This window comes from Carya illinoinensis, chromosome 2 (assembly GCF_018687715.1).
Source record: "Carya illinoinensis cultivar Pawnee chromosome 2, C.illinoinensisPawnee_v1, whole genome shotgun sequence".
Classification (NCBI taxonomy): Eukaryota; Viridiplantae; Streptophyta; class Magnoliopsida; order Fagales; family Juglandaceae; genus Carya; species Carya illinoinensis.
The window spans coordinates 32,008,796-32,035,342 of NC_056753.1; the positions used below are offsets into that span (position 1 = coordinate 32,008,796).

At 34.7% G+C, this 26,547-nt stretch overlaps 3 protein-coding genes and 5 non-coding genes across 13 annotated transcripts; all 8 read left to right on the plus strand.

Moving 5' to 3' along the window:
• The first annotated feature begins 1,023 nt into the window (after nt 1–1,023).
• LOC122300975 (NADP-specific glutamate dehydrogenase-like) lies at nt 1,024–10,866 on the plus strand. Of its 3 annotated transcripts, none has more exons than XR_006240101.1 (16): nt 1,024–1,335; nt 2,222–2,823; nt 4,312–4,441; nt 4,553–4,754; nt 5,083–5,169; nt 5,261–5,320; nt 5,412–5,498; nt 5,821–5,892; nt 6,078–6,133; nt 6,750–6,835; nt 6,983–7,073; nt 7,168–7,325; nt 7,772–7,916; nt 8,305–8,385; nt 9,401–9,474; nt 10,325–10,392. XR_006240101.1 is itself a non-coding variant. In XM_043112017.1 (16 exons), the coding sequence occupies exons 2-16, from the start codon at nt 2,262–2,264 to the stop codon at nt 10,398–10,400; spliced, it is 1,914 nt and encodes a 637-aa protein (XP_042967951.1). In that variant the 5' UTR covers nt 1,028–1,335; nt 2,222–2,261; the 3' UTR covers nt 10,401–10,866. The 3 variants fall into 3 exon arrangements, 1 of the variants encoding a protein (XP_042967951.1); XM_043112017.1 differs by having other exon boundaries at nt 1,028–1,335; nt 7,772–7,863; nt 10,325–10,866; XR_006240102.1 differs by lacking the exons at nt 9,401–9,474; nt 10,325–10,392 and having other exon boundaries at nt 7,749–7,863; nt 8,305–8,386.
• A 3,812-nt stretch (nt 10,867–14,678) lies between these two features.
• Nucleotides 14,679–21,583, plus strand: LOC122300976 (uncharacterized protein At1g51745). Of its 3 annotated transcripts, XR_006240104.1 has the most exons (6): nt 14,679–15,075; nt 15,225–15,579; nt 17,019–18,064; nt 19,478–20,630; nt 20,990–21,109; nt 21,232–21,583. XR_006240104.1 is itself a non-coding variant. In XM_043112018.1 (4 exons), exons 2-4 carry the CDS (start codon nt 15,386–15,388, stop codon nt 20,563–20,565), a joined length of 2,328 nt encoding a protein of 775 aa, XP_042967952.1. In that variant the 5' UTR covers nt 14,679–15,075; nt 15,225–15,385; the 3' UTR covers nt 20,566–20,974. The 3 variants fall into 3 exon arrangements, 1 of the variants encoding a protein (XP_042967952.1); XR_006240103.1 differs by having other exon boundaries at nt 20,990–21,583; XM_043112018.1 differs by lacking the exons at nt 20,990–21,109; nt 21,232–21,583 and having other exon boundaries at nt 19,478–20,974.
• A 792-nt stretch (nt 21,584–22,375) lies between these two features.
• Nucleotides 22,376–25,925, plus strand: LOC122300977 (60S ribosomal protein L28-2-like). Of its 2 annotated transcripts, none has more exons than XM_043112019.1 (4): nt 22,376–22,533; nt 22,627–22,792; nt 24,016–24,179; nt 25,586–25,925. In XM_043112019.1, the coding sequence occupies exons 2-4, from the start codon at nt 22,645–22,647 to the stop codon at nt 25,724–25,726; spliced, it is 453 nt and encodes a 150-aa protein (XP_042967953.1). In that variant the 5' UTR covers nt 22,376–22,533; nt 22,627–22,644; the 3' UTR covers nt 25,727–25,925. The 2 variants fall into 2 exon arrangements, with proteins under 2 accessions (XP_042967953.1, XP_042967954.1); XM_043112020.1 differs by having other exon boundaries at nt 22,401–22,533; nt 22,637–22,792.
• On the plus strand, nt 24,312–24,403 carry LOC122302059. Its single transcript, XR_006240308.1, has one exon. It is a non-coding gene; the product is annotated as a small nucleolar RNA R24 (small nucleolar RNA).
• Nucleotides 24,534–24,625, plus strand: LOC122302065. Its single transcript, XR_006240312.1, has one exon. It is a non-coding gene; the product is annotated as a small nucleolar RNA R24 (small nucleolar RNA).
• LOC122302064 lies at nt 24,761–24,852 on the plus strand. The gene has a single exon (XR_006240311.1). It is a non-coding gene; the product is annotated as a small nucleolar RNA R24 (small nucleolar RNA).
• LOC122302063 lies at nt 24,988–25,079 on the plus strand. The gene has a single exon (XR_006240310.1). It is a non-coding gene; the product is annotated as a small nucleolar RNA R24 (small nucleolar RNA).
• Nucleotides 25,269–25,360, plus strand: LOC122302060. Its single transcript, XR_006240309.1, has one exon. It is a non-coding gene; the product is annotated as a small nucleolar RNA R24 (small nucleolar RNA).
• Nucleotides 25,926–26,547: the final 622 nt, after the last annotated feature.

Below are 26,547 nucleotides of genomic sequence, written 5' to 3' on the forward strand. Positions count from 1 at the left end.
AGAAAAATTTTATAAATTGTTATTTTTATATATTTTTTACGTATTTTATTGATATAATTAATTGCGTTACTTATTTTTAATATAAAATAATTATTTTAATCAATCACATAAATAGAATATTATATATAATAAAATTTATTATATATTTTTAAAATATTTATTTTAATTTGATTTTTTCGAATTTAAAAAAATATTTTTTTTATTAAATTATAAACAAAATGAAAATGGACTGTATCTGTATCATTGCTCATCTATGTATCATGTTCGGGTAGAATTATGCGGGTGGCAAGTGCGGTAGGTATTTTAATGCTGTCGTACTAGGGAGGACCATTTCTGACTGAAGAGGTGTGCGCTAAATGTAATGGCAAACAATGAACGGCCTCCACCACCATAGTAGCTAGCCTGTGAGACTTGGAAGTTGCAGCAAAGGCTCAGATGTCTTTATATATTATTTAATGTAATAAAAATAAAATGAGAATAATTATTCTATTAAAAAAATAATGAATCCGTATTTTAATGCTGATGATTTAGTTATATAAAATTAAAGTATCTTATTTTATTTTATATAATTATTATAATTTTTTAAATTTTTATAAAAATATAATAAAGAATTTAATTTTTTTAATTTTAAAATAAAATTAATATTTAAAAATTATATTATAATAATATTTTATTCAATTTTTAATAAAAATATCTCATCTATTTAAATTGTATGATCAAAATAGGCTGAAATATTATTTTTATACTAATCATGTTTGTTATATATAATATAATATAATATATTTAAATACTAAGTTGAAAGGATATTTGGACTGATCCATCTAGTTTTTAATTTACAAAATCTATATCAGTTATAAAATTGTTTTCTACTTAATATATTAAATACTTGTTATATAAATATTTTAATACATAAAAATATTTAATACATTATTAAATGCGTCTAAAACTATGAGGCGATGAAGTTTTTATTTTTTTTACTTTCGCCCAGTCGTCTCACAACCCAGAATTTGCACGAGAAAGAAAAAAAGAAAAGAAAGGGCAACAATTAACAATAAATAATTGCGGTAATGTAGTGACTAGACCAAGAAAACTCACATAAAAATCTTCACCCTTTTATCTTCTGCTTCCACAAATCTCTCCGTAACTAGTGAATATAGGAGGAAGAATCTGAGTCAGGAAGAGCACGATCTCAGTCTCAAGTTTTCGTCGTTTGAGAAATTTATAACTGTAAAAGAACGAGTTTTGGAGAAGAAACTTAAAAAACAGTGCTCAAGGACCAGCCTGAGAGTACTACTTGGGAGGGTCAAAGTTCATATTTTCTGTAGTATAATTAAGGTAATTGAGGATATTCTTTCTTTTAAACTTCTGGGTATACCTTAAGATTGGAAAATAAGTTACTAGTAGTGGAGAATCAACGATGATTGCTGATTTAGTTCCGAATTCATAATTCTTGTCTGTGAGTTCGTGGGTTTTGAATAATTGTAGATTTTTTGTAAGTGTTTTTAGTTTTGGGTGTAATTGACTGTTCCCTTGGTTTAGGTGATTGATTCAATTTGGATTTTAGAGTGCTTTTTGAGGACTCTAGTTTGGATACTATGAAAATTGAGCAGTATGTAATTGGATTTCCTGGTTTTTGTTGCCTTCCTTCCCAAAAATTTTCCTAAAACATATCTAATTGATATGCTAGGCTCACTTGCGGATTTTTTTTTTTTCTCGCCAAAGAGCTGCAGATATATGATTTATGAAAAGGGCCATGAAAACATTAAAAATGAGTTTTGAATTTTACTTGTCAAAACATAAAAGAGATAGGATTTATGAAATTCTTTTCTTAGCTTGTTTGTGAAAATAACTCCAAAAAGATGGGGAAACTGAGTATTGGTGCTAGAGATAACTGGGAAGCTTCAAGAAGTTTTCTGATTTAAGGTGCCACATTTACTTTGAATTTGGATACAGACCAGTTGACTGTGTATCTGATTGCACTTAATTAATGTGATATTCGACTATTTATCAGTCGGATGGATAGGTACAGCTTTGTTCATTGCATTTGAAGTGTGACCAACTAAAGATTATAGATATTATGAGGTTCAGTTTAGTATTGATCCCAGTTAATGTTTTCTTAAAACCTTTAACTCGTTTTCTTTTTTGAAATTGTTTTGTATCTTAATTAGTTGAATGGTACAGTTTTAGTCATGTGAGTGATGCGTTGTCTTTATGTTAACAGATTGGAGGATTTTAAGGTGCTGGTCAGATTGTCATGCTGCATGTTGCGACCGGTAAGTGGAGTAGGGATGAATTCCACAATGGATGATATGAACCTGATTCAGCAGGCACAGAGGCATCATTTAGTGGCTAGGGAGCTAGGAGAAGAGATAGATTTAGAAATTGGCCCTGGGGATGATGATCCTTCATTTGCTAACACCCCTCTCATTGTCGGCCCCCCTCAAGAACCTTCTTCAGAAGAGCATGATGAGACAAAGCAGATGGTGATGGTTTCTCAGCTTCCCAGTGATGATCAAGATATGTCAAAGATGCAACAGGCGAAAAGGAAGAAGAAGGTTGTGAAAAGATGGAGAGAGGAATGGGCTGATACCTACAAATGGGCTTATGTTGATGTGAAGGAGGGTACGGCAAGAATATTTTGCTCTGTATGTAGAGAGTATGGTAGGAAGCATAGAAGAAATCCTTACGGGAATGAAGGTAGTCGGAATATGCAGATGAGTGCACTGGAAGAACACAACAACAGCTTGCTTCACAAAGAAGCTCTTCGTCTCCAGATGGCCTCTAAGGATAAGATTATTGTTGACAAGCCAATCTATGTGAAAGGTTAGCAATCTTATTTTCTAATTTCTCTGGGCTGCATTGAAACTTGGCATTCACAAAAGGCAACTATGATTGTATTCTCAAACCAAGGCATTCATTAGCTTGAGTACTGGATCCAAGATTCACCACCCCTAATAAAAGTGTTCTGTGATTTGGACAGAATCTTCTCCAAAACCACCTTCATCCTATTGGCAAGCACTTTGGCTATGATTCCATAAACTTATCTAAAAGGACCAATAGGCCGAAAGTCCTTAATATCCATAACCCCTTTAAAATTATATCAATAAAATTGCATTAAGGCTCCTTAAAAATTTTCCTTTGGCATGAAAATTCGGAACTACCTTCATAATATCTTCTTTCACTACCTCCCAACAAGTTTGGAAAATATCCAAAGAGAAAGCATTAGGGCCCTGTGCCTGATCCCAACACCTCATAAATCTCATTTTCCTAAAAATTTCCCTCTACCAATTCATGTCATCCTCATTGGCAGTCAAAAGAAAGGCCATCCGATCCAGGCCCCCAACCACACTGTCCAGTATACAAACTTATATAAAAAAATGCACAATGTTATCTCTAGTTGCTAACTTTGAGTTCCAGCTTCAGAGCTCCATTACTTATAAAATAAAAGTCTTCTAAGTTCCTTTGAATAAGGATACAGGGCCATAGAGCTTTAAAATATATAGATCACAATATGAAGGATGGTTGTGATTACGCGGATTATCCTTGAACTTATGCCAGTTTGACTGGAGAAGGGTCACTGTGAAGTGAAGGCCTAACGACAAGGCGTCTCCCCAACCCCCACCCCCCCCCAAAAAAAAAACAATAAAAGACTTTTGTAATTTTTTGATCCAAGGACAGCATGAGCCTTGGTTGATAGGACCAGTGTTAGTACTTTCCGAGTGTAGAAAAGTTTTGGGTCTTAAGAGGAATTGAGAAGCATCGCTGCTCCAAGATGATCCTATTACAATATTTTGTCTTCTCTCAATCACACACGTGTCTGTGTTGGGGAGGGGGTGCATATGCTCTCACATAGGACATCTTTATTTCCCATATGATGGTTAGATTATTGTCTCAGAAAGATAAATTGTATAGAATGACAGTAATTGCAAGGACAGTTTATACATCCTTCTAGTTTTACATACCTACTGATTCTCCTACATGCATAGGTGCCTTTTATTTCTGTCTCTCATTGTAGTATGAAAGAAGAGCACCTTTAAATTTTTCTATAATGAATGGGGTGAGAAAGTTTAGATTAATGTATTGGAGCTTTTCAATTGATTTCTATAGAGACCATCGATCCCTTTTGTTCCTCTACAGCAAGACTTAGACGCAAGATTTTATTTGAAGTTATCACAACAAAATCAGATGTTTGCATACATATATTGTACTTCCCACATAATTGCATGACATAATCACGAACTTATTTTTTTCTCTCTATTTTTTGGCGACTTTTTCCCTTTGGCCCGTTTTGGTGATTCTCCTGAAATGAAGCTCTTATGTCAAAAACTGCTGGATCTATTGTTGAAGCGGTGCTGAAAAGAGATCCTTATGAGTTTGAATTCATACAATCAATACAAGAAGCGGTTCATGCTTTAGAAAGAGTGATTGCAAAGAATTCTCAGTGAGTGCTTTAAAATGAAGTGTATTTACATTTGTGCTTCACCGTCTAATGCAAAAGGTGTATGCAGTAAAGTTTATGGCAAGGCTTATAATGTGATGTGATATGTTTCAGTTATGTCAACATTATGGAGCGGTTGTTAGAACCTGAGCGTATTTTTATTTTCCGAGTGCCATGGGTTGATGATAGAGGTGAAACGCATGTCAACCGAGGTTTTCGGGTTCAATTTAACCAAGCATTGGGTCCATGTAGGGGTGGTATTCGTTTTCATCCATCAATGACCTTAAGTATTGCCAAGTTCCTTGGTTTTGAACAGGTATTGGAGTATTTCTGGTGCTCGTGTTATTTGACTTATCCTGTAATTCAATGTGCTAAATTCTTGTTAAGACTTTGTCAAAATTTTCTCCAACCTTCTTTTAAGTTGATTTGCATATTTGAAACCTTAAAGACTCTACAATTGCTGCTACTGGTTGACTCTCTCACATTGTTGTTCCTAGTTTCAATCTTGCTGAGCAAAAATAAGTACCATTATGATAGAAGTCAAAAAATGGATCATCCTATCTCAAAAGGGATGCAAATTTTATATTGGGAAGTAACTAATGTCTTGTGGCTGGTCTATAATCCTTTAGTTTTTCCTTCCACAGACTTTAAAGAATGCATTATCTCCATACAAACTTGGAGGTGCGGCAGGTGGAAGCGATTTTGATCCAAAAGGAAAAAGTGATAATGAGGTAAATGCTTCACTCCATTAATTGATGGTCTTATATTTTAAAATTTTCAACCTTTTGTGGAATTTCTGAAATACTTCTCACAAGCTGGCAGATTATGCGCTTTTGCCAAAGTTTCATGAATGAGATATATCGCTACCTGGGTCCTGACAAGGTAATTAGAATCAGGTTCCATTCTCTTTCTGCTTTTTTCATCGGGTGAATGCTCAATGCTTAATGTACATGGTATGTCCTCTACATTTTAGGACCTTCCATCGGAGGAGATGGGTGTTGGTACTCGGGAAATGGGGTATCTGTTTGGACAATATAGACGACTAGCTGGTCATTTTCAGGTACTTAAGAAACCCGTGTTAAGCTATTTTCTGAAATCTGCCATGTCTTCTTTCTTGTTGTGTTTTTGTCACCTTAGAAAACAATTCAAATAATTTAACTGAACCAACCTCTACTATGGTTGTTCTTGATTTACGTGTCACTCTTCTAGTAATTTCTTCTTTATATAAATATGTAAGCACAAGCATATATACATACATGCATGTGTAACATATCTGACTGATTTATCGTGATCATTAATTGTTGGGATTACTACTTATTCACCACGGAAAGAAAACTAAGTTCTTGTGTTCATGCTTTCATATGTATGCCCTACTTATGCAGGGAAGTTTTACAGGGCCAAGGATATTTTGGTCTGGCTCTAGCCTTCGGACTGAAGCTACTGGCTATGGCCTGGTACTTTCTATTATAACTCTCTGAAGCTTTCATTGTGTGGGTGGATGGTGGATAATTTGATGGTGTGTGCATGTCTGGCTGACTATGCACATCCGTATGTGTTAAATTCCCTCCCACACTCAGTATCTGTCTCTCTAGTGGGTGCAATAAGTTCCCCCGTTAACAAAGTTCTCATGCTTCTGCAGGTTTTCTTTGCACAGCTCATGCTTGCAGATGTGAACAAAGAACTCAAAGGATTAAGGTTTCTCGCTCAACTTTGCGGACTTTTTAAAGATACTTGCAATCCATTGTCTAGGAATTTTCTACTTCATTGACTGTTGAATACTGCATTTTTTTTTTCACTATTTAGACAGCGTTATGAAGGTATAGGGATTGTTTGGGAAGTTAGATTATCTCATCTTCTCATAATTTCCTTCCCAAACATCACTCAAACACAAAACACATTTCAATTTCAAATCCTCAATTTTTTCATCTAATTATTACAATTTTCTCAAACTTCCAAACAAAAAACAAAAAACAATACAACTTTTTCAAATTTCAAAACAAAACTAGTCTTCAGATAATTTTTTAACTTTATTATATTTTTATTCAACTTTTTCTCTCTCCTTTCCCAAAACCCAATAAAACATATTAACTCAAACCATTTCACTACCATTCACAGAATTCTCATCTCATCTCATTATCCAAACATGCCCTTAGCCTTCTGCTTCAGATACAAATCTTTCAGGTTTTTTATGTTCATACAAATTTGAATGCTTTATGCTAACTTCATTTGAAAGTTTGTGAATATGGGAAGTAATTCAAGTTTGTGCAAGTTCATTATTTTTAACTATTATTCTATGATTTTTTTTCCCCAGATGTGTCGTAAGCGGTTCTGGGAAGATAGCAATGCATGTTCTGGAGAAGCTTATTGCATATGGTGCTCTTCCCATCACAGTATCTGGTAGCGTTTTCTTTCAAATTTGATAAATCTTCAATATAACTTCAATTGTGTTTTTGGAATTAGGACTATGGTGAGCTTTTACAATGATTATGTATTACCGATAAGCAGTCTTATAAAGTATGACTTTTCTGACAAAATAATTAACAGATGCAAAGGGGTATTTGGTGGATGAGGATGGATTTGATTACGTGAAAATAACATTTTTGAGAGATATCAAAGCTCAACAGAGAAGTTTGAGGTTTGTGTGTTTCAACCTCTATTCAAGTCTATTTACTAAATTGTTATCTCTAATAACTTTAAGCTGCCCATTTTTTTAAATGTGGCATCGGCAGAGACTATTCCAAGACTTATGCTCGATCTAAGTACTATGATGAAGCAAAACCTTGGAATGAAAGGTGTGATGTTGCATTTCCTTGTGCTTCCCAAAATGAAATTGATCAGGCTGATGCCATCAGTCTGGTCAATTCAGGTTGTCGTGTACTAGTAGAAGGTAGTAATATGATGCATTACAGCTTTTAGTTTATAATATTTTAATTATTTAGGGAAAATATGCATAACTCCCTCAAACTACCACCCAATTTGCAATCAACCCCCAAACTACCAAAAAATGCGTTGTACCAGCTGCCGTCATGTGTTTGATTTCATGGGTCACTTTTTTTAAATTTAATAGGTTGTAGTGTCTTTTTGAAAATTACCCCTACAAATTTTTCAGGCGTAATTTTGACTCTTTAAAAGGAAATGTCGGTACATTTAAAGTTTTGATAGTTTTTTTTTTTTTTTTTTGTGTTATGTGGGTTGGTTGGTTTTTTTTTTTGGGGGGGGGGGGGGGGGGGGGGGGGTGTTGATTGCAAATTGGGTGATAGCTTGAGCGTTGTGTGTATTTTCCCCAATTCTTTAATTATGATGACATCAGTGAATCAATGTTTTGTGTTCTAGGTTCGAACATGCCTTGTACTCCTGAGGCGGTTGATGTTCTACGAAAAGCAAATATTCTCATTGCTCCTGCAATGGCTGCTGGTGCTGGGGGGGTGCGATGCCACTCCACTTTTTCCAAACCATGCATATACTGCCTTTTTAGCATGTACTAGAATAATACTATGATCAAATCTATTCGAATACTCAGAAATGTGCTTTCATTTTCAATTTAAACTAAATAAAAGCAATTCTTTTTTCATCCATTAATATATGGAGTTCAGGGATTCATATTGAAATATTTGGTGTACCTTACATATATCTAAGTGCAATGCTATTTAGAACTGCCGTAGATGTAGTAAAACAAGAGCAGTAATCCAGTATTTGACCATTGTAGTGAGATAATTTTGCTTTAACAACTATTATTTCCTAAGCTTAGCAAGGGGGATGGCTAAGCTTGATGTTTAGTTGCAATTCCGTGTAAGGGCCTTGGTTATTATTCTCACCCACTCTATGTTCACTTTTATATGCTAAATTTGTAATCTACATGGTTGCAGGTTGTTGCTGGAGAACTTGAATTAAATCATGAGTGTAATTTGATGCATTGGTCACCAGAGGATTTTGAGTCAAAATTGCAGGTGAGGTGCTATGTATTTGTCATTGGAAGTCTTGAACTGAAATAGTTGCAGGAGTTCACAAACCCCGAGCAGCAGTGCCCATTTCTTATGGGTTGGAGCAGTTTGACCAAACCAACAAAGTCTATTTCCTTAATTATTTCAGAATCCAATTACTCATTCTTTACAGAAAAAATAACTCCGGAATCATTCAATCCAATTTGATGAAAAGCGGTCCCGTTTTATATTGCTGCAACACATTTGGATTGAAACTAACACGTATGTTTTGGGAAGGCAATGTTTTGTGGAAGTGTCATTTTATATTTCACTGCTAAAATTTGGATTAGAAGGTCACTGGAAGCATACATGTTCGTGAAGTTGTACAGATAGGTTAGGACTTCTAAGCCTTGAGATCCTTTAGTATGACCTATTCCGTAATGCAGGTAAAGTTGTCTGTGCATTTTTTACACCAACAGATGCCCATAGTGGTTATTAAGAAAATGCAACTGATTGGGATCAAATATCCATTGGTAATCGGCTGTGTCAGTGGAGATTCATCTAGAAAATGTCCGTATTACCACAGCATAAATTTTTAAAAACACCATGAGATTTTCACAAGGATCGTCATTGCATATTCTTGTTTCTCCATATCTTGGTTTTCACTAGCAAATGCAATGACAATGAACCACTTTAGTCACCCTGGATGCTAAAAGCATGGTCAAAATTGAAAATCAAAACAGGTAAAACTCAATTAAACTCCAAATGGGATCTTGTGTGGTAATAACTAAATGCGTTTCTTTATCCAAAAGTGGGAAAAGGTGACGAGGGGGAAGGGAGGTTTGGAGAGTAATGGGAGAAGGAGAAGGACTTGTGCTGCTCATTTAACTTCTATGGGCAAAAACTTGGTGTGAAATTTGTTGTGGCTTCATTTTGAAGATTGTTGCCTTTTTTTGTTTTAGAGCTTGATCTGATTTGGTGATTTTCCTTTTTTGTCTTTTTCAACAATTTTCTGATCTCCTTTGTGCAATTTTCTCTGCAGGAAGCAATAAAACAGACTTACCAGAGAGCCCTTAAAGCAGCAGCTGATTTCGGTTATCAAAAGGAGTGTCCTGAGTAAGTCCTTGTTCACATCGCATCAGGTCATGAAGTTATTGTCTGTTTACGTTTGTATAATAGTTGGTTGTGCTTATGTTGTCCTTTTCTGCATATTGCAAGTATCTTCTTTGTGAAAATTCCATTGCAATTGAGTTAGCTTGGTATTTGGCCTAAAGAAATGCTATTTGTAGTCATGGAGTGTGCAAGTGTTGTGCAATGCTTTTGCAAAAAGTGAGTAAATACGGGATTCACATAAAAAATTAATTAATTTTTTAATAGTGGACCTCACTTTTTCAAAACATTTGTGTGGCGCTTGCGCACTACACAACTGTATATAACATTACTCTTTGGCCTAATAAAGAATCTCCCCCATGGCCCATCTCTTGTGAGTTCTACTAATATTGATGATGATATTAAAACCTTGAACAAAGTTATTTCCTCTGCCCTCCTTCTGTGGACAAAAATATAATTTAACTACCAGGGAAGTGGTCTCCATTTATGACTGGTTTCTCAGTTAGACTGGCATGCAGTGAATATTAAAGGGTTTAGTGTTGTGTTGGAGAACCACATCTATGGTTCCCTTTGAATCTATGATTGTTAAAAGCATGTCCAGGTTGTAATACCTTTTTAAATTGTTTTGAGCTTCTAACGTACTGTTTTTAGGACCAAATGAATCTATGTAGCGCTTAGCATTTCTTCGGTTTTCCATCCCAGATGGCCTTCCATGTTTCAAGGCAGAAAATAATAATAATAATAAATAAATAAATAAATAAAAATTGGCTGATGAGTTGTATTAATGTATTGTCATTGTCCAATGATTTAATTGTTGAAGTCAGTTTTTCTTATTCTCTTCTTGCTGGTCTGACAGAGCTTTGGTACATGGAGCAGTCATCTCTGCCTTTCTGAGTATTGCCCAAGCCATGACTGATCAAGGATGTGTATAGAAAAGAGAAATACTCTTACAATAATGCCCGTGCTTCCCAAATTTGATTTATGTCATCTGCCCCTATTAATGTCATGGAGATGTGCATCTCATTATGGGTGGCAAGCTGAAGATCATATTGATGATAGATACCATGCGGATTTCAAGATCCGTCTTTGGAGTTGATGACAGGAAATCATTAAAAGCATGACATATTTTTTTGTAACATATTTGTAATGTAATAGGTGAGGACTTGGAAAAGGGTAATTTGTGCAGAACAATTGAGACACTTGATGCAAGAAAAATGTGTGGTAGATCAGATCTAGTGGGTAGAATAGAAATTAAGGGGCTGGCAATTTAATGGTAAAGCAATTGTTCCTTGGACCACGTGAGATGCCTCGATGACTGTTACCATATTGTGAACAAATATTGGATTAATTAGATAGGAAATAAAACCAAAATGATATATTGCTGTTTTCAACTCGTTACTTTCTTGGAGTATTGCTCAGATTCAGAAGTATTGCTATTTGGTGTCTTCTAGTTGCTGGTGGTATCGGCTTTATTTTCATGCATTGCGAGCTCTCATCAGACGAGCCATGCAATATGGCCAACTTAAAATACATGTCCACAAAAAAGAAGTTAAAAAAATATAAAAAAAATCTGTCATGTAAACATACATAATAAGACGGCAACTATACTTTGTGTTTTGAATTATAAATAAAAATTGATATTGTTTTTTCTCATTTTGCATTTTGTCTCTCCTTTTATATCTAACTCACCTCATTTGATATGATTAAAGATAGTAAGATTTACTTTTCCCTTTTTTTCTCTTCGTTTTTAAAAAAAAAAAAAAAAAAAAATTAATAACAGTTGGGTTAAATTGCTTAGGTAGGAAATTATATTTATGTGATATGTTTGGGAAGAAGTAAAGGAAACAAAAGGAGAAAAAAATATGGATCTTAAAATATGTGGGTTTGGTTTTGTGCCTAGCTTTGAATGACCTCTTAGAGCTCTCTTTCTCATCCCATGACCTCTCTGCATCTTCCCTCCTCACTAATCACGCTATATGCAATACCCAAGTTCGCATCTACTCTCTGCATCTTCCCTCCTCGCTCCTCTTCCCTTCTCCCACGCTATATGCAACACCCAAGCAAGCCTCTCCTCCATCCTCCGTGCCAACAGCGTCAACGACTTCTCCTTAAAAAATGTTTCTTACGATTATAACGATTAGCCCCTCGAATCATGAAGAGATGCCCTCACCGCACCCATCATTCAACATCTTTGCAAAAGCATCGTCTTGCTAACACTCTTGTTCCGTGGCTCCTATCTCCTCTTATTATTCTCTAACTCTAGCATATGCATCTGGCTAGGGTTTGAAATTTGAGGAGAGATGACATACTGTTTGAGATTTAAGGAGCTATTGTCTGTTAAAACGTTTTAGTCTAATAGAAACCAACAATAAGCAAATTTAACCTGCAAGTTAGTTCAACTCGCTTTTATCGATCGGGCCATACGGATGAGCCGAGCCAGCAACTAGAAATATAACTAGAGCCGTCCATTTCAGATCTTGTTTTTACATCCCTACACCACGTATCCTCGTAACGGTACGTGGGAAACGGAACGATGGGGGCCCTTAGGATGCATGTGAGACAAGTGTAGATAATTAATTAATATATACCTCCCGTCCGTCCCATACCAAAACGCTTTTGCATCTACATAAATATATTCATTAATAAATGTTTGGTTCATGCGGACATTCACATTGTAACATGTCATATTATAATATATTTTTTTAAAGTAGATCTAATATTTAGCATTTAATGCAATATATATATGTTTAGCATTTAATCACATTAATTTAAGAGCTTTATTTTATAATTTTTTTATAAAATTATTATTATTTTTTATTTTTATATAATTTATTTGTAAACTGTATAGAAGATTAGATCGTATATTTTATATGTAGGTTTTTAGTAAAGTAGATATAACATTTTTTTTTAACATGTAGATATAACATTTAACCACATCATGAGTTTTACTTTTATTAATATCTTTGTGAATCTAAGGACTTGTTTGGGAGAGAGATGGGATGAGAATTTTATGAATAGTAGTAAAATAATTTATAAATAGTAGTGAGATAGTTTGAGTTGAGTATTTTTTTAGTTTTGAAAAAGGAAAGAGAAAAGTTGAATAACAAATATTATAAAGTTAAAATATTGTTATAATATAATTTTTATTTTTAAATTTAAAAAATTTGAATTATTTTTTATCTTTTGTTTGAAAGTTGGTAATAACTTAAATGATTGGTTTCAAAAAAGTTGTAATAATTAATTTGAAAAAGTTGTATTTAAATTATGTTTGGGAATGAGATGAAATTGAAAATTTTGAGATGAGATTATTTCTAAACATACTATATGAAAAGTCTATTAATTATCCTCACACACTGCACAATACACTTATTTATTATTTATTTCTCTTACTAAATGTGTGATATATGGATGATGAGTATGAGAATTTAATAAGTTTAAGAATAATAAAACAAAAAATAATTAAAAATAATAAAAATGTATGGTGTGTGGTGTATAGGAATGATGAGTAGCATAATTCATTTGTCTTTTAAGATAAATTTTAAAATTTAAATCTTACACTTAAAACTATATTGCATAAATTATGTATGGTGTAAAAGTTTTTAACTAACACTACTCTCTCACTGTGACAAATAATAGAAAATATGAGAATACTTTCAATGAATCGTCGGAGGCATCCATTTGGTGTTTCAATACTCCTTATCAACCTCAGTTTTCCATGACTTCAGTGTTCAAATGATGTCATTGGTCAGTGATATTTGTAATTAAAAAATTTATGTGTAGTCATTATTGTGTATTATTTATCCATTTAATTAATATAATTGATGCGTCAATTTTTTAATATAAAATAACTGTTTTGACTAATCATATTAATGAAATGTATAAAAATTACGTAAAAGTAATTTTATCTAACGTAACTCATTTGTGATAATCTTTTAAATGCAGGGGAAAGCTTATCGTTTAGTGAGATTAGGACGGTCATGCGTGATGTGTCTATGATATATTAAAGAGGTGATTGTAAATTGGATGGTAATTGGAAGAATTATGTATATTTCCTTAATAAATGAGAAGAATAAATCGAGAATTTAAAATTTTAAGTGGCACACGTGTTGTAAAAGGTAATAATATTAGGAATATAAAGATAAAAGGACATGTTAGGTAATAAACAATGTGGTGCGTGTATATTATAAATAGATTAAAATAATGTTATATATAGTTATGGACTGTATAAGCGACATATAATTTTTTTTTAAAAAAGTATGATTTATTATTAAAAAATTATTAATTTTTTTTTTACTTGAGTTTAGTATTTTTTTAATTTTTTTAAAGTAATTGTACAACATTTACATACTTATGACTGTAACTATCATTTCTTAAGAAATTATAGACGTAAAAAATACGAGTAATATTGGATAAGATAGGCAAGTCTAGTGTATTTAAAAAAAAAAAGATATATATTTATAAATTAAAAGAACATCAATATTTATAAATTGGCATGAATAACACATTTAATAAAGTATTTATATAATAGTATAATTTAATTTTAAAAATTTTAAAATTTAAATTATACAATTTAAGTGGAATAAATGACGTGATTTATTAATAAGCTTGAGAGCCAAATAAATCAAATCAAAATAAAACGAGAGTTGTAAATTGTTGTCAGTTCTTCTACATTTTTCTAAACTTTGGTTTTTGTTTTCCAAACCGTACATATAAAACTGTATATGACGCCCTCTTTTACCTTTTGGATGTTAGATAAATGAGATCAATTTTGAAAATAATAATAAGATTGTTTATAAATAATAATGAGATAATTTAAATTAAGTATTTATTAAATTTTGATAAAAATAGATAAAAAATTAAATAAAAATATTATAAATTTAAAATATTTTTATAATATAATTATTTAATAATATTTTTATTTTAAAATTTAAAAAAGTTGAATTATTTTTTATTTAAAAATATAAAAAAATTGTAATAATTAGTTTGAAAAAATTATAATAATTAATATCAAAAAATATTTATATTTAAAGGTTAATTTAGGTAATGGAGTGTTTTGAGAATATTTTTACTATTATTTATTATTTTATATTAATAATTATAAAATATCTGATATGACTTTACTGCCTAAATACCACATAATGATGATTAATAAATAATAAAATAAAATGAGATAAAAATTATTTACACTCATTTTCTATGGCACTCCCGCTCTCTCTCTCTCTCTCTCTCTCTCAACTCTCAAGATACCAAAAGGGTACGTTCGATCCAAGCACCCAAGCTTGCTGTCTCTCTCTCCCCACAAAACTCTGTTCAGTCACTCTCGCTCTCTCTCGTCTCTCTATATCCGCACGCTCTGAGAGCCGCAGGCCAGGTCTTGAAAAAATATCAAAAACAAAACTCAACTACAGAAGATCGGAGAGAATCGCAGAAATAGCCGAGAAATCGTTTAAAAAAAAAAAACTTGATGGAAAAATAGAGAAAAAGAATTTAAATTCAGATCCTCTCTTTCTAAAGATATTACCGTACGCATATTTAGTTCTTCCTCTCCAGCCAGATCTCCTTTCTTCATAAATCCTCAAATCAAAGTTCCTTATCTCCATCTTCTCTGTGAGTTTTTATTTTTCTTTTTCCCTTGTGCATATTTGTAGTTTATGGTTGGATTATTTTTGGGTTTATTTTCCGGGTTTCGTGTTGCATGTAATATTGTGATTTTTTGTATATTTATTTTTTTGGGTTTTGTTGCTTCTGGTTGTTAGGTTTGAGAAGCTCAGTCATATGGTCATGAAACCGAGGCTTTGGATCAATTTTGGGACTAAAGAATAGACGGTCAAGATTGATTGCTTGAGATCATAGTATTTTTCTTTTTTTCTTTTTACTGGGTTTCTTGTTTGAGCTGTTATTTGTTGTTGCTCCTGAGATGGGGAGTAGTTCTGGTGAGGCTAAATCCAACGGTATCGATGCGTCGGTGGGCGGATTGGTTTGGGTCCGTCGCCGAAACGGGTCGTGGTGGCCGGGCCGCATAATGGGCCTTGACGAGTTGTCCGAGGGTTCCTTGGTTTCGCCGAGATCGGGGACTCCCGTTAAGCTTCTGGGCCGCGAGGACGCAAGTGTGTGAGTGCTCTTTCTTGTTTTACACTTGCTCTCCCTCCTTGCCTATCTTGGCCGGGTCTCTGATTTTTTTACGTTTTTCTTAGTATGTATCTGGTTTGCGTTGTTTCAGATATGAGCTTTTGGTAATGCTTTTGTTGAGGTGCTGGTTTTTGCCATTATTTTGTTGGTAATGCTTTACATGATTGTTAGTAAAGTTGTTCGAAATAGGCTATGGCCAGCGATACTAATTTGCTTTACAAGCGTGTGATGTCAATGTTAATGGCATTAGTTAGTCTTTTCTTTGATATGAAGTTTATCTCTGTTATGCATTAAAAGAACGCATTGTAACCGGCATTGCATTCATACACAAAAAATGTTTATGAAGCAGGATGCAGTCTCTCTGGATTTCTTATTTTCTCTCGTTTCCCATGTTTTGATCATTCGCGGAAGGGTTTTTTCTTACCTTTTGGGTAAATAGAAAAAGAAAATGATAAACTTACATCTCTTTACAACTATTTTACAATTTGATTGCAAGTGAAGGGGAGTTATGTAAAATTGAAATTATTTTTAATGAAGTGGGCCCAACCAAAGAAAAGAAAAAACAGAGAGGAAAACTTGCTTATGAAATAAGATACATGCTATTGCCACCATGATGACCCTCTTTGTTAGGAGACATCCCTCCTTCCAAAGTTATGCCATTGCTGTTATGGTGCAAAAACCATATCTATTTGAAAGAATATGCAAATTTTAGGAGAGCGAAAACAATCAGTTGTGATATGTTTTATTCATTACCTTGTTGTTGTTGTTGTTGTTGTTTTCTTTTTCTTTTTTTTTTTCTTTTTTTTTAATATTTATTTATTTTATAAATATTAATTACCTTGTTATGATGGCCAAACTTGATCTTCTTTCTCTCAGCTTCTTTTTGACTCTTTCTCGTACTGATAAATAACTTTTTTTTTGTTAAACAAAATTTTATTGATCAATAGGCAAAAGCCCAGGTATACAGGAGATATACAAGAGCATCACCTTAGCGTGCTAGTTTAGCGATACAAGAAATTCATGGAAACTCATTCCATTGAAATCAATTACAACCGACCAATGGAGTAAAGTATTGAAAAACAATTTCCTAAGCTTTGATCCATAAAGTCTCCTCAACTTACCGCTATTGATCTTTTGAGACCTCAAAATTCCACATTTTCCATGCTTCATTTGCCTTGATATGGTTGTGATGGCATTCTTTATCCGTTAGATGTGACTTTTGAGTTGTTTATGCATGCACCAAATTTATCTCTTTAGTGACACGTATTTGTTGGAGTAGTTAAGATAATTTGTAATATCAATTTGACGATTGATTTCTCCCCCCTCCTGCTTTTGTAATGATGTATAGTGGTGTTCAGCTCTCTTTTATTTTTAACATGTATGGATTTGTTGACAGAATCCCTCTTTGTTTGTTGGTACAGGGATTGGTATAATCTTGAAAAATCTAAGAGGGTTAAGGCATTTCGTTGTGGGGAATATGATGAATGCATTGAAAAGGCAAAGGTATCTGCAGCTAATTCCAATAAAAAAGCTGTTAAATACGCTCGGAGGGAAGATGCCATTATCCATGCTCTTGAGATTGAGAGTACTCGCCTTGGCACAGATCGCTTGGATTTCTTTCAACGGGATAATTCAGGTGGTGACCTTGGTAGTTCAGCCAGAGAGTCACCTAGCATGTCTCGTTCTGTTGAAGAAAACGTGGATCGGGGTGACGATGCTAGTGATTCTGAAGACAATTCAAATTCAGCACCAGAGTTATCTCAATCTGGTTTATCTTTTGAAGAGCCAAATCATAATAATCCTGCTAAGGTGCAATCTGTCCTGGGAAGAAGAAGAAGGACCCCAAATGATTCGGAGGATGATGGAACAGAAGGAGTTAAGCGTATGAGAGGACTTGAGGACCTGGGCATGGGTGTCATGTCAAAAAGAAAAGCTGGAGGGATGCTCGATCTAGTTCAACAAGATAGTGCTTCACTCTGTGATTCAAGTGCCGGGAATTGGATATCTAATGGGAGTCCTGTTAATGGTGGCAAAGGTTATTTGCCGTCACTCAAAAGGAAGAGATCTCAAGTGGCAAATGTTCATGAATTTTTGAAAAGGAAAAACCGTCGCCGACCATTGACAAAGGTTTTGGAGTGTACAGCCATGGTTTCTGTTCCAGTTATTTGTGATCAATTTCCCAGTTCAAGTGGTTCACCTCTTCAGGGTATGTCTGATAGCAGGGTTTCAGGACTGGAATCTAATGACTCAAAGAAATCTGTGATTGTGAACAACAATTCTGACAGCACTGGAGTTTCGTGTGAGAATGGAGTCCCTTTAAATGCTTCTGAACATGCCTGTGATGCTTCCCAAATCCTTTACAAGACTAAGGAGAATGAAATTTCCAGCACAGCTGGGTTAGCTGAGAATGGTTCTTCTGATAAGTTATTTGATGTGCCATTTGTTGGGGAGGAAAAACACACTGAAGGTATTCTTGAGTTAAAATGATAAAATTCATTAATATCAAATGTGCATAGCATCTTTTTTTCATCTTTCTCATTCTTGCTCAGATGACATTCAAATTGATGATAAATATTTATTATTTCTAGTTGATTGCAACTTGGTCTGGTAGAAAGGTATGCTGCATATATACAACCAAATTCTTTAGAACAGTGTAAGTTATTTGTTACCGTTTTCATATTTGTTCTGGTTTAAGATTATGCTCCTTTCATTTCTCACGTTATGGGTGTTAACTGAAAAGAAAAAAATTGCAAGAAAAAAAAAATTCTTAAGTGCATCCTCATAGTATGTGGGTATATTCAAGAGAAAGGGGGAAAAGGAAGGAAAGCAAAAGCCACCCCTTTAAAATATGAGCCATTCCACAAATCCACCAAAGAGGATGATAGGAATAGGAATAGTACATTAAAATGGTTGTTCACATACTTAGGCACCCAATTAGCAGGCTTAAGCCTGGGTCTCAGGATTATTTTCTCAGATAGCCAAAATGGAAAATTTATCTGTTAAGTCCTGTTCTTTAGGCTAAAGAAGGTTTATGTATGTATACACATAAAAAAGTGTTTATACATATTCCTTGAGCAGGAAACGGTATGGGTACATGTGTTTGGGTTCATATGCACTTGTAAGATTTATGTGTATGATGCTGTGCGCCCACCCCGCTGGTCCCCATGGGTCCCCGGGAGGGGGGATGCGATATGCGGAGGAAGGTACTAGGTGACGCATTATGTTCTTGGTAGAGATTGATGGATTAATGCTAAATAGATGAAGACTTAACTTTTTCCAATGCCATCTAGATGCCCTAATGGTGACACGATGGAGGGCAATCTAGATGGCATTGGAAGAGAGGTGAATTTGAAGCTCCAAAAAAATGGAACTTATAGGCCTTGATAGACGATGGATTTTTGTTTGTAGCTATCAACCTCCTACCTAGAGAAAAAAAAAAAAAAAAAGCAAAAAATCTCCTGAAATATCTGATTGGGCTCTGTGGATGTTGTGTGTCAAGCATTTGTCCGGAGACATTTGAATTTCTTTTTCTTTTTTGGATTTTAATTTACGACTGTAAGACGTTCATTTTCTACTTGTAATTAGGTATTCTTGTATACGTTCTTGTATATGTTATTTGTATGTTGCCTATGCCTCTTACGGTTAACTTACATTGGAATATAATAGAGGTGACAGGACATATGCCATTCATCCATGAGTCAGCTGAGTGTTTCAAGTTCTACTTTCATGGTCAAAAGTTCCATATAGTTTCTTAGGAGTTATTTTCATGCAAACTAGCTAGTAGTGTAACGAAGCATTCTGTTTATTTGTTCAGCTGATTGTGAACTAGTGAAGAAGAGTATAAATGTTTCCTTGTGCTGATATATGATCTGTGTGCCAGGTTTTTCGCCTATACCCGTGTCTGTCGCTTTGGGAAGGCAATCTTGTCAAGGTAGTCAAGCTGAAGCTGCATTGTTGAGAAATGAGGGACTTAATGAATCTGGTTCTACCAGTACAGCTACTGTTCATATTACTAATATTAGCCAGAGGATAGAGAAAGGTACTTCAAAGTGGCAGTTAAAACGAAAGAGGAATTCAAGACATTTAAGTAAAAATAGAAAACAGGGCTCCAGAAAATATGTGGACATGGATGATGAATCCAATGCTTATTTGGCAGGTATAGAGGATTTGGAGGGTTCAGATCAGAAAGTTGATGGCACTGGCGTTGGTGGATGCCTCACATCATATAATTGTACCTTGCGACCAAAGTGCAAATCAGTTGCCGAAGGCTCGGTAAATGGTTTCAGGGACTGGGGCAAGCAAATGTCTCAGAGGGATTCTCATACAAGAGTGCCAATAGCTGAAGTGAATCTATCACCCAAAGGCTCTTTGACACCCCAAAGGTCACTTCCGTATCGTCAGTCCCGCTTTACAGTTCACTCCAGATATCAGATACCAGATTTTCCTGTCAGAAATATTTCCACTGATGCTTCACTGTATGATGTTAAGATTGAAGTGAAAGCAAGCTATCGGCCACAGCATGTGCCATTGGTTTCCCTCATGAGTAAGTTGAATGGTAAAGCTATTGTTGGTCACCCTCTCACAGTCGAGGTTTTGGATGATGGCCATTGTGATTATCTGTTGAGAAGCATGGAGTGTAATCTCAAAGTTGGTGAAAGGCGTAATGCTGCCAGGGCAAATTCAGTATCCGGAAGAGCTCCTGCCAAGCTCTTGGCATTGCAACCCCGTTTTTCACCTGTTAAATTACCAAAAATAAAGAAATCTGGGTTATTGTCTAAAAAGATACGGAAACTTTCTTCCTTGACTGGTCACAAGCAGTCCGAAGAAGAGCAGAAACCAGTGGTAGATAAGCCTAAAGGTCCTGTTGTAGCCTGTATCCCACTAAAAGTAGTATTCAGTAGAATAAACGAAGCAGTGAATGGATTGGCAAGGCCAACACACCGTGTGTTGACATCGAGCATCCCATAAATTTGGTTCTGGTGGAGGAGTTGCAGTTGCTGGATTCTACCTGTGACTTTGGTTTGGTGTCTTAGGTATTTTTATTTTTTTCCTTTCAGTTCAGCAGCCACGTTGCTGTTTTATTTAACCATGCTCAGTCTGCGGCACCATATATTCTACTGGTAAGGTAGGCATCCTTTGTACACTTTCATGACGGTCCCTTGTAGAACCTGTAGGAGTAAAATTAATGGAAGCTGCTTTTGGCTCTGTACATAATGTAACATTATGTAAAGATCTGGTATTGGGTATTGTTGACCTGATATTAGGTAATTATTTTTTGGGTTCAGGTTGATTCGGAGGCAATAACTTTATTCAGTGTACTCGGTTTTTAGACATGTTTTGAAATTTACTGCAATGAGCCTTTTTATTTACAGCTTCATTCCTTTGAATCCAGATATCTTGTCTTCAGTTTTGAACCTCAAGAATGAAGTTGGTGTTGGGCATCTCTTGTCAGTTTGATTTGGTCTCAATAAAAAAGTGATGATGATTTCTTCTGAACTGCAGCATCTTTAATGTATGTAATTGGGAGTTCGTTCCAGGCATTTCAATTTTTCACCCCTCTTGTACTTCTGTATTTAATGCAATTAAAATTCTTTAATGTAACCGTTGCTCTTTGTCTCCCTGTACCTTTGCAAGTCTTGGTCCTCTTGGATGGCCTCATTGAACACGCTGCATTCTCTTGAACTAGTGATGAGCATGGCCCTATGCATTTAGTACAAATTTGCTTTTGAGTCAGGCAAGACTTGGACCCAAGCAAGACTATAGCCAACGTTACCACAGCCACAGGCAATGTTAACTTAGATCAGGTGTTCCTATTTGCTTCAGTTTGTGTAGGCCGGAGTGTTTTTTATTTTTGTCATAAAGGATACAGTTTGGATTTTTGGCACATTGGTTTTGTTTTGTTTTATTTTATTTAAGGTGTAGTCTTTGTAAATAGTAACTACGCTGTTTTTTTCTTTTTGTTGGTCATAAGTTAGAGTTATTAATAGAATCAAGGATATTTTATTTTCTTAAAAATAAAAATTAAAGTAAAAATTTAAAGGAAAAAAGTAGTAAAAAGTGAGATGCATAATATTTTTGAAAAGGAAAATGCTTGTATGCCCCTTCTATTTGCCCCATCGAAGTGACTGCTGGTCACAAAAAAAAAAAAATTAATATTTTTTTTTATTTAGTGATTAAGGAAGTGATTTTAAATGTATTGGTATTTTTTTTTTTATTTTTTAAAATGTTTAAATATATTAAAAAAATGTGAAATGAAAAAAGAAAAAAAAATTTACAAAGGACCTACTGGGCAGCACAGTAGCATCGTCCTTTTGAAAAATGGATAAACATTTTATTCTAAATTTTGTTACACTTTTTTTATTTTTATTTTTTGTAATGTCAAAGAACCTGTCCAAGGTAGAGTTTTTCGATCTCACCCTTGGAAGTTTCTGTTACACAGTATTGCACTTGTTAATATGACTAACTTTTAAGAATTAAGTGGTTTCAATCTGTTATGTGTTTGCTACTTAGATGACTTTTCATTTAAGACGTGTAACATATGAAAATAAGAATATATATATATATATATTTTATAACAAGAAAATAAGAATATTATTTAAAAGAAAACCTAGTAAAATTCAACCAATCTTGGATTTACTTGACTCAACGACAAAAACATTGCCATCGTATTCGTTGATCCCTTTCAGCTTATACGAACTGTCGTATAATCAAAACGAAATTTCCTTCCCAAACTAGGGTATAGGGTTAGGGGCCGGCCTATAGAAACGTTCCGAGGACATGGACGTAAATATTGTGAAATGACGATACCCACCCAGTCCAACAAAATAGTGCTGAATATTAGGGTTCCGATATAAATAACTTCAGTCCTTCGACTCCTTTCCCTCTGTCTCACTCTCCAAATCTCCGCACTATAGATTCATAAACAGGACCAGACAGGTGCTCTCTCTATCCGTCTCTCTATTGTATGTATATACATGTGTGATGGGTTTCTGGTTACCATGGTTTATCTAATGATTGGATTTGGTGTAGCGAGGTGTAGGGAAGGAGATGGCGACAGTACCGGGGCCGTTGATATGGGAGATGGTAAAGAAGAACAACTCGTTCCTGGTGAAGGAGTTCGGGAGAGGAACGGCGAGCGTGCAGTTCAGCAAGGAGAGCAACAATCTCTACAACCTCAACTCCTACAAGCACTCTGGTTAGATTATTCGCAAGCTTTCTGTTTAGTAAAAAATAAGATGGATTCTGATTGTATTGATTTTAATTTTTTTTTTAATCTTGAATTTTTATATTTTGGTAGTGTTAGATTCATTTTCGTTGTCTTTCATGAGTGGAGTCATCGTGATTGTCTTGCTGTCTCTTTTATTTCAGAGAAAATGATGGCAAACTCTGCATTTTTTTCCCTCGTTTTGGTCTGTGAGAAGGAAAGGGAAAGGAAAACTTATTCTGGTTTTTTGCTTACTTTATAGATGATTTTCCCGGACGGAAGAACAAATAAGGTTTTGTATTTTGTCTGTAGCAATTAGGTCATGAAAAAGGAATCGGAAATTTGTTTTGGTTTGGTTTGGTTTTTGAGAAAATAATTGTGATTACATTTCCCCCCTTTTTGTTGGGGCTGGAATTCTTTTTAAAGTTTTTTATTACTATTTAAAGAAATTAATTTGTTGGAAAAGATTCTGAATTCTGAATTTTATGTTTGTGTTTTGTCCGACTATTTGGAAGGAAAGGAGCTGTTAAAAGTTTGAAACTTTTTTTACTAGTTAGAAAATGTTTAAAAAGTTTCATATTTCAGAATGATTTAGGGTTTGTGGAAGTGGGAGTTGCAGCAGGAGTCCTCAGATCTCTTTTTAGGTTTGGCTCACTAGTTCAAGTTTAATGTACCAGTTTCCGTTTGATGGCAGGGAAGGGTTGTGGGACATTAAGGAAATTGAGTTTTATCTTCCAAGCTGTCTACTATATAGAAAGAAGATTATTTTGCTAAACCTTGGACCTGTCTGATACCTGTTATCTGGGAATATTTTTGTTCCTGGAGTCCAAAAAGACACACTTTTTGGTCTTTGGAGAGAATTGAAGATGCATTTTTTGCATTTCCTCTCTTAAAGTGTCTTATTTTAAAGACGTGCTAGAAAAATGCAGAGAGAAATCGCAGCATTTTCTCTTTATTTAAATTTTTGTTGCTCTGTATTAAAATTCTTGACGGAGTTTAGCACTTGTTAAAATGTCTCAAGGTTCTGATTTACTTTTTATTTTCTAATGTTTTTTATCGTGGCTTGAACTATTTCTTATGAAAAAGAAGAGAGAGCAGGACTTGAACAATACATTTTGTTGGTAGGATTAATTTAGGGTCTTTTATGTGTGTTATGAAAGGGACTTGTAAAAAAAAAGTGTTCTGAAATGTGCTTGTGTATTGGGATGTATCAGGTCTGGCAAACAAGAAAACAGTTACTATTCAACCTGAAGGCAAAGACCGATCGGTGCTGCTTGCTACAACCAAGACCAAGAAGCAGAACAAGCCTGCTGCTTTGCTTCACAAGTCTGTGATGAAAAAGGAGTACCGCAGGATGGCAAATGCTGTGGCAAACCAGGTAATGTCATAAGCTGGCTCCTTTTAGAATTTTTTTTTTTTTTTTTGGGGGGGGGGGGGTGTCCTCTACATATTTGAGCACTTTATCTCTTCATTGAATTGTAATCCTCTTTTTGGCCACAAATCTCAAAACTCTGCGGTGATGAGCCACTAACATGTAAGAAGAAACCGTATAATATGGTTTTCTCGATGAAATGTGCTTGTTACGCTTGGCTTCTGAGCTTCCAGTGTTCATTTAGTTTTTTCCTTTACATATTTGAGTACTTGATCTCTTCATAGACTTGTATATAAGATGTACTTGAAACTTACCTCCACTCAAAATCTTTATCTGGTTTTTGCCCCCAAATTTCAACTCTCTGCGGTGATTAGCCACTAACATGTAAGAAGAAACCGTATAATATGGTTTTCTCGATGAAGTGTGCTTGTTACGCTTGGCTTCTGAGCTTCCAGTGTTCATTTAGTTTTTTCCTTTACATATTTGAGTACGTTACTTGATCTCTTCATAGACTTGTATATAAGATATACTTGAAACTTACCTCCACTCAAAATCTTTATCTGGTTTTTGCCCCCAAATTTCAACTCTCTGCGGTGATGAGCCACTAACATGTAAGAAGAAACTGTATAATATGGTTTTCTTGATGAAGTGTGCTTGTTACGCTTGGCTTCTGAGCTTCCAGTGTTCATTTAGTTTTTTCCTTTACATATTTGAGTACTTTACTTGATCTCTTCATAGACTTGTATATAGGATATACTTGAAACTTACCTCCACTCAAAATCTTTATCTGGTTTTTGCCCCCAAATTTCAACTCTCTGCGGTGATGAGCCACTAACATGTAAGAAGAAATCGTATAATATGGTTTTCTCGATGCAATGTGCTTGTTACGCTTGGCTTCTGAGCTTCCAGTGTTCAAACAGTTTTTCTTTACATAATTTTTTTTATTGGCAATGGGTGCACATGCCCTTGGCAAAATTTGATTGAGTACTTTACATATTTGAGTACCATGTCTCTTCAGAGATTTGTGCATAAGACATACTAGAAACTTACGTGCTCTCAAAATCTTTATCCAGTTTTCCCCCCAAATTTCAACTCTCTGCAGTGATGAGCCTCTAACATGTAAGGAGAAAGCATATAATATGGTTTTCTCTATGAAATGTACTTGTTACGCTTGGCTTCTGAGCTTCAAGTGATCAAACAGTTTTTCACTGCTTTGTATCTCATATTGTATGTATTGGCACATTAATCTCGATTGATTACCTTCTTCCTTATAACATTGTTCGTTAATCGTGTATATGCATCGTTTGTCCTTGGACCTTCCATTCAGAATGGTCTTTGGTTCTTAATTATCCATGCTGTAACAATTAATGCCAGTTTATATTCTAAAATCGTGCGATATTCACTAATTACAGGTTGCAGATAACTACTACAGGCCAGATCTAAAGAGAGCCGCCCTTGCCAGGTTGAGTGTTGTGTACAGGAGCCTCAAAGTTGCCAAATCTGGTGCCAGGAAGAGGAATAGGCAGGCTGTGAGAGTTTACGGTAGGAAATGAGTTAGGGGTATGATATATTTGTATTGTGCTTCTTCCGATGATGTCTTGATTCTCCACAGTATTCTGGATTCCCTTTTTGTTTCCATCTTCATTGTGGTAACTTATTCTCGGGATGCTTTTTTGTTTGTTTGTTTAATAGACAGATGTAGTCGCTTTTTACCTAATTATTTTAGCATCATGATATGCTTATTTTGGGCTAGTTGAATTCCGGCTAGATTGATCTTTTGAAGAACGATGAGAAAGATCATTTAATACTTGTCTAAAAGGAATCTGACCATGGATTGTTCAAAAGTCGTGTCATTGGAAATGGGTTTGTCACGCCTGTTTGCTTGTTTAGTTCCCGAACCCTGAGAATTCGTGCAAATGTTTTCATAGCAACGGTGCACCATATGTCCCAAAAGAGAAGCGAAAAAAGAACTAGTGCACCATATAGTTTCTAGGCATTTAGCTACAATAAGCATCTCTGTTTCTAACCAACGGGGAGGCCGTGAAGAATGATGTCGCTTTGGTCGTTGCTTCTCTCTTTCATGGAGATTTCAGTAGAACAATGAAATCCTCTTAGTTATATGGATCATAGTTTTAAATTTCGTTCCATTTTAGCTGAAAATTTTCATTTCAGTCTATTATTTGGTACATAATACCTCATTATTTTGTTTTGCTATAAACTCTGCTCGTTCCGGTCTATTTTGATTATTTCGGACAAATTCTGACTATTCTTACCGGAATTGGCATTTTGAAACCTATTCCGTTTTGGATTGTATTAGTAATTTTTTTGTGTTTAGATAACATTTTTGTGAATTTTAAATATAAATACTATTTAA